Here is a 7,554-nt window from a genome sequence, read left to right as displayed (position 1 = left end):
CCCACGGGGAGCGTGTCGTTTACATGGGGGGGGGTCCAGGGTCCGGACCGCCCTTCTCGAGGCGCAGAAAAACGACATCTTGAGGGGTCGTAATTTCAAAAAAATTTCAGCAGACCCCCTTCGCCGTGCTCCTCTACACGCCTTGGTTTCGCCCCCCCGTAAACAAATACCCTGGCGCCGGCCCCTGTCACATGGATGGGTGGCAAGCGTCAACGAATATCATTCCACGCGTGCTTGAACCCGGATGTCCACCATGGGCCCATCAAAGCGACATGGTCATGAAACTGCCAACGCGGCGGCTGCACCACAATCGGTGCATGGCGCGCCACATAGAACTTACGCTACACCTTGGGACCCGCCGTGCACAGCACACCGACCCGCCGCGCGGGTCGAACCGACGCTGCCAGATTCCCGCGAGCATTTGCTTTGCCTTCACAACACACCTGGCGTGTTTCCGGTTGCGGCCCTCGACGAAACAGGCATTCGCTTGTTGAGGCTAGTCCGATGGCTCGTAGACGCAGGCGCGGGCCGCGACACCGGCGAATAGCGCAGGCCGCGCGCAGAGTCGCACCAGTTAACGCGCGTCGCAACAGCGCGCATGATGCAGTTGTTCTCCGATGGAAATCGCCGCCATCACGTGGCAAGCAGATAGGCGGCACCGTAGTAGAAAGCACGTGTTTTTGGAGTGGACCGTGAAACCGCACTGATGCTTCGCTAGATCCCTCCCAAGTAAGCACGTCACCGGGGGCAGACGCGGGTCGGAGACTTCTCCCGTTTTCTCGAATAAGGGAATCAGAGCAGTGCAGCGGCCAGGTCTCCCTATTTGGCTACACAACTCTGATTTTATTTATATTTCAACAATTATTAAACTAAGGGCTATAACAACGCAACACCAGTCCGCCAAGGAATCTGCCTATGGCGTTACAAGGGGATTCATTCAATCAGCCATGATACGACGCTTATCAGCATCACACAACACCACACACAAAATACTAACTATTAACAGTGGATGAAAGATTAATGTAAATATGAAATGTATGGATGTATAGATGAAAATACATAAATAAATCGACGACGCAACTGAGGACGTCCGGGCCAGCTCCCACCCTCACCCACACCACACGACACATATATAGTATATAATATGAGTATTAATATATATAATATTATGAGAGTATATTAAATAAATATTAATGTGAATATGACATGCCGCGTAGCTATGAGGTAAGTAACTCTGAATGGAATATACCTAAGGGCTTATTGTTATGTAATGTACATAGTTTGTATAGAAATACTAGTCACGCTACATCATGACTGATTCTCTTATCGACTGTCATTTTTATCAACAGCCCAACACCCATGGGGCGATTTGACCAGCCTTGTCATCCGCGCACCGACATGGAACGAAATTAAACTAGATATTCGACAGGGTGATTTTCACTTATCTTCTTTGTATAAGTCGCGAACATATTATTGAATGATGAAAATAAAATAAATTCGTCACCATGGACCCTGGCATGTAAATTATTCGAGGATGTGCATGATATCGGCCTATAGTGAGGTTCATGGTGGACCTCTATCACTGTAAAGGCAGATTCAACGAAAATAATTCATTTCGCTTTAAACTCTAATCCTCTGTCTGGTCTTGCCTTACAGAGTTAGAGTCGCAATGTTTTTGAATCCTTTATTGGGGAGCCGTAACTACTAACTTCCTTGGTACAACATGTAATATGAGTAGGCTGCATAGTTATAGATAGACGGATCAGGGAGTGCGCGTGTTGAGATCCTCCACCGGTCTATGGGCGACGATCGAACGCTTATATCTCTATTGGCTTAAGAATTATAAATTACGTTTTCATTATATTATTAAATTATTAGTAATATATAATTATTTATTTTATTAAGTATATATAAATGTATAATATATATTAAATATATATATATAATTTATTGGGAGATCTATTTAAACTTATAGTATCAATAGATATAGTTATAATATATAATATAAAGATATGATTTAAATGTTAATATTTAAATATAAGTCATTAGTCATTTAAAAGGGCAACACCTGAGGCGGATTTCTATGCTATGAAAACTGCGGCTAATATTTCCCGGACTGGGAACAAAAATGGATAACTGCTAATCGCGGTACTATATGGTTTATTATTTCTAATCTTTACAGGCACATGAGCATACTCGATAAACCACTCCCACTTGTAACGGTAACTAAAGGATCTTGTAAGTAATTTGAATGGTTTAATGAATATACTAAAGAAATTGATAACTGGATTATATATAACGGGATGCGTAGAATTAAGTCGATTTTCACAAATGGCTTCTATACGAAATTTTGTGTCGGCGGGTAGGTATTTCAGGATGAAGAACAAAGATTATGTCTGTGCCTACAAATTGAATGTGTAAATTGGAAGATTGACTCACTACCTACCTGGTCACGTCCTTCGGTCTATGCAGAAATCAGACAAGGGATCGAAACTCTACAGCGCTGCAGATAAAAATACCAGGGCGCTCTATAACTGGAGACACAACCCGGCGTCCTCCTGCTGCGACCCTATTACGAACACTAGCGAGCTCGCCATCGAAGGCCTAGACTATGTAAACTTAAGTCGATAATGCGTCCTAACTAAAGACTCCTGAGCTACAACGACCAGCCTTCTAACTTGGACTGGGCGCATGATAATCTACGCGTAACCTGACAAGGCGCTAGGCGACAGCACACTGCCGCCTCACATACTATAATGCGAGCGGTAACGCCCTCTTGAAAATCTACGACAGATATGCAGCTGCATGGCAGCTATGGATTGATCCGTGCAGAATGCACGGATGCATTAGGTCGGCGAGAGCAAACGAATCCATAGGCTGCCATAATAAGACGATAACCACATTCTGATTAATTTTTATTAGAACCTATCTGGGGATATACAATGGTGTTAAATATGAGGTACAGCTTGAGGAAGCTAGGAGTCATATGAGACCGTGGACATGTTCTATTGTCGATAGTTTCAAATTAGAAAATATCTATAAAAGTGTCAACACAATGAATGAAAAATTGATTTGGAAAATACCAACTATATTTCTACATTCTACATTCTGAGTGTTGTAAAAGTATTTTATTAATGAAGGTTATGTAATTTTTATTATGCCGTTCAGATAGGTCTATAATGTGATAGTTATGAGGGAAGGTTTGTTAATAGGAAAGGCGGAGCTGCAGCGGAATACATAAGTCTTTGGGTTTGTTATATATAATAATAAAGCGGATTAGAATAAATACTGCCATTCTATTCATGTAAATATAGAAATGTTGATCACTAGCTATATAACATAACAAATGACGAACGTAATAAGCAGTAGAATATAATTGAAAACAATTGATTAAAATAAAATGAATATAAATTATTGGTATAAATTATATTTATATTTAAAATATCATATGATTATAATAAATATATGGCCAACCCCACAACCTGGCGCCGTCGATACGCACACAATATTATTTGCCGATAAGGCACCGAGTAAATTGCTAATGGCCGTTCATAGCCTAGTGTGTTCAATACACGGTTAATTTTACCTAGGAAGTTACAATATGAAACATCTGAGCTGCATGAGATCTTGCTCTTTCTTTTGTGCACGAAGTTGAATGTAAAAATATCAATAAAAGTGATCAAAATGATATTGAATGTAAATGAATGATGGTTAATAAACGTCTACTTCTAGTTCTATTTGATTCTAAGCTGTGACGTACTAAGTTTTTATTATGAATATGAAGGTATTTTGATATTATGCGTCAACAGGCTTTTGTGCATAAAATGAGGAGCGGCAAGCTGACAGCGAAAGACCATAATGCTTTGGTTTTAATAAAAATATAATAAATACATTGCGCAATATCTATAGAAAATGGCCTCTCGGTTGAAGAGATGAAGAACATGGTCCCATAAATAGCCGAATGTCATTATACATCATATATAGAAATATATTAATAATCAATATTAAAATAGGTTATATAGGGTATTAGGAGTTAGGGTTATGGGTTTGTATTTTAGGAGTTATGGGGGTTTATTAGAGGGTGAGAATTAGGGTTAATGGAAAGGGTTAGGCAAAACATGTGTTTTAATTGGGAACAATGACATTGTTCTCTAATACCTTAGGGATTCTTGCCTGTGCAATTTCATTGTTAACATCGAAATGTTTCACGCTATATACAAACAATCGACGACAGTAATAAATCATCAATAATAAATTTCCACATATACCGAGGTACGTGCACTAGGTAATATAAGTGGTATTGATCCTATAGGTCTTGATGATGAGCCGTAATAAAGGAGATCTGTTGCATGCTATATCAGTTCGTATATATGACTTATATAGGGTATGGACGTACAAGGTAACTTCGAAGCTAGAGGCGAGTGTCATGAAGTTTTTGCTGAGGTGCGAAGATTTAATTTTGTGGCACAACGAGCAATCAGACCCCGCGTTCGCCGGCAGGGGTAGAAAAAGTTTTTGACTATAATTAAACAGCACGAATGGACGATGTAATATATTGCAAAAATTTCTGTAATAACGACGCTTTTGAGTAGTTTTCGGGCATAGACTGAAGGCACAGGCACTTGAAGATATTCAATAGAATAATAAATGCAAACTAAATACACTTCTCGTGTATATTCCATTAAGCGCTAAAAACTAGAAACTCATACAAAACAGTCCGTAAATCGGTATTTACTATAGTACTAATTGGATTACATTCTTAATGTTATCTTATATCTATTAATTAAATAGGCTAAGGCCTACTTCTGTTTCACCTACGGATTATTGAAAATAAGTTTGGTGCCGACAACGTAAATGGCAGAAGAGATTTTGCGAGCGGTTGATTCTGAAACATTACGTTAGACCCTTCAGATATTGGGAATTTTAATTGAACGTCCGTTGCACTGATTTCTGCTGTGGCAGGCACATACGGCTGCTGCTGACACTTTTGACATAGCACGGCAAGCGGTTTTTTTAGCCGTTAGAGAACATCTTAATAAAATTATGTAATATAAATATGTAAATGTATATAATAATATTTACACCGCCTGACCATAAATAATACAAGGACTGGATATATTGGATTATAATATATATAAATACACGAGAAGTCGTGAATTGATGGGACAATGCTGGAAGAGGGGTCGAGAAGGACTCTAGGCCATAGCCGATAGAGGCTGTTTAATAAAAATCATAATAATATAAATACATTGACTGTCGGGCTATACCCCGGGGGGAGAAATCCGAAATACCGGACCGTAGGGCGCCTGACCTCCACTCGATTGCCCTTCCGAGCCCCCCGACAGGCATTTGACGTCTTGAACATGACACGCGTGCATCTTGCCCCGTGATCTACCAGTCATCTCGCCTCTGTGATCGTACCGTCATCCTCGGCCTGGTGATCCTACCGGGTCGCCCCTTGTCCCGTGGGACCTACCCGTCGCGGCCCGTACCTGCCGGTCGCGGCTCTGTCCTTGCCCTACCGTCGCGGCCCCCCCCGTACGCGACCTGCCGGTCGCCGCCCTTCGGCCTCGCCGGGCACCTACCATCGCCTCGCCCGTAGATCTAAACCGCGCCCTCGCCCGTGACCTACCGGTCATCTCGCCAGTAACCTACCGGTCATCTCGCCCGTAACCTACCGGTCATCTCGGACCGGTGAACCTACCGGTCGCTAGGACCGCCGCGCCGTGGACCTTACCGGTCGGCACGGCGTCGGCCCGGTCCGTGACGCTAAACCGGTCGCCCGTGGAACCTATCAGGTCGTCTCGGCCCGTGACCTATCCGGTCGCTCGCCCGTCGCGCACCTACCGATTCGCCTCGCCCGTGCCCCGTACCGGTCGTCTCGCCCGTAACCTACCCGGTCAATAGCTCTCGCCCGGTAACCTACCGGTCATCTCGCCCGTGACCTATTGGTCATCTCGCCCGTGACCTACCAGTCATCTCGCCTGTGACGGGGTGCACATCGTAGAGTGAGGTCGCGATGCCGTAGCCGAACGTCGTCTTCTCCGCCCAGTTGCTGTGGATGCTCGCCAACCCGCTTCCTCGACGTCGGTGCGAGAACGGCACGTCCATCGTCTCGTCTGCAACGAGCAACGCCAGATGGCGCCACGTTAGCGACCGCGCGAGTTCGTAACGTGACTTCCGCCAATGACGTCAGTGCTGACAAAAGCGACAACAATGCTAGCAGCTGGCGTATATCTATCGACAAAAGCGACAACAATGCTAGCAGCTGGCGTATATCTTTCGACATTGAATGCCGCAAGACGGGAGTGCGCACATTCAGTGTTCACACATGTGACGTCACTTCCCTCAGCCAGCAGGGTCCGCGGATTTTCTGCAAAAACCAAGAGTTGCAGAAAAACCCATATTTTTAAAACGCGCACTCACCTGGGCTTGCATCTTTCTTTCCTAACACGGGGCAAGCAGCAATTGAAAGAAAAAATTACAATGCCTATAAATCAAACATTTAAAAAAACCAACAAGCTCCACTTAATCCCAATGGATTAATTGTACACCTAGAAGCAAAGAGAGCGCCGGTGACAGAGGGAGTTTTTCGGAAAACAGTTTAAATTGCAGATTAGTCAAAGCGTTTGTGCTTGCAGATCAATATAGTGATTCAGTCAATGCATGCAGCATCACGTTTCAGTTTGTGATACAGAATCATTTAACGAGCATTTGCATCACGCCAGAAACGAGCTTGCCTGCTATGCAACAACTATCAGAGACTGAGTCATCGTGTAACGAGACACTCAGGAAGGACATTACGTAACTTTTATTAATTGTTTCACAAATATTACGGTCTCTGATATCATCAACAAACATCTTAATGACGTAGACCGTAGTCTCGTAAATGATTCTTTTCTTGTGTAAATTTCTGTAGAAATAGTTCATAAGTATTAATTCATGAACCCCAGTATACCCAAATCTCCTATCGCCCCCAAAATGCCATAACGTTTACCAATTTCGGACTTGCCGAGCTTTAGGCTGGCCAGTCCGCCGTCCGGCCCGGAGTGTGCCGCCACCAACTGACTCGACAGTGACGCGATGTCATAGTTGGGAATGTCCATGCCCGTCTTTCCGCAGTGTATGTCCTCGCGTTTCTTGTACTTGAACTGCGGCCGGCCGGTCGTCGCCGTGGAGACCTTACTGGAAGAATAAGACAGCGACGTGAACTGTGAGTGTTCGGTGAGCCCCAGTGCAATCGCGCAGCCACACGAAGTGTGCGGAGGCTGCGTGCTAAACATCCCACGGGGTCAGCATCAGGACCCGCTGTGCTATGTGGGGTGATACTCCATTAGGAGTGTTCCCAACTTTAATGTCATTAATGGTCATAATAACATCAAGAGCGGATAATACCTCTCTTATTATCCGCTAAGAGGTATTATCCGCTCTTGATAACATATATATATATATATATATACATATACATATACATATATTAGTTTGTGGTTTAATGTCATTTAGGTTAGGGTTAGGGTTAGGATTATCAATCATTAAACATTAATCATTAATGAT

General features: G+C 43.4%; 1 protein-coding gene across 1 annotated transcript in view; it reads right to left on the bottom strand.

Moving 5' to 3' along the window:
* LOC106805850 (PP2C-like domain-containing protein CG9801) overlaps window positions 1–7,554 on the bottom strand; it is a 32,568-nt gene that overhangs the window by 6,835 nt on the left and 18,179 nt on the right. The window contains exons 2-3 of the mRNA XM_014807621.1: window positions 6,998–7,185; window positions 5,973–6,119 (exon numbers count right to left, since the gene is read on the bottom strand). Of these exons, the coding sequence (XP_014663107.1) occupies window positions 5,973–6,119; window positions 6,998–7,185 (335 nt within the window). The remainder of the gene's footprint in view (window positions 1–5,972; window positions 6,120–6,997; window positions 7,186–7,554) is intronic.

Source organism: Priapulus caudatus, unplaced genomic scaffold (assembly GCF_000485595.1).
Source record: "Priapulus caudatus unplaced genomic scaffold, Priapulus_caudatus-5.0.1 Scaffold130, whole genome shotgun sequence".
Lineage (NCBI taxonomy): Eukaryota > Metazoa > Priapulida > Priapulimorpha > Priapulimorphida > Priapulidae > Priapulus > Priapulus caudatus.
This window is presented reverse-complemented; position numbering and strand designations above follow the sequence as displayed.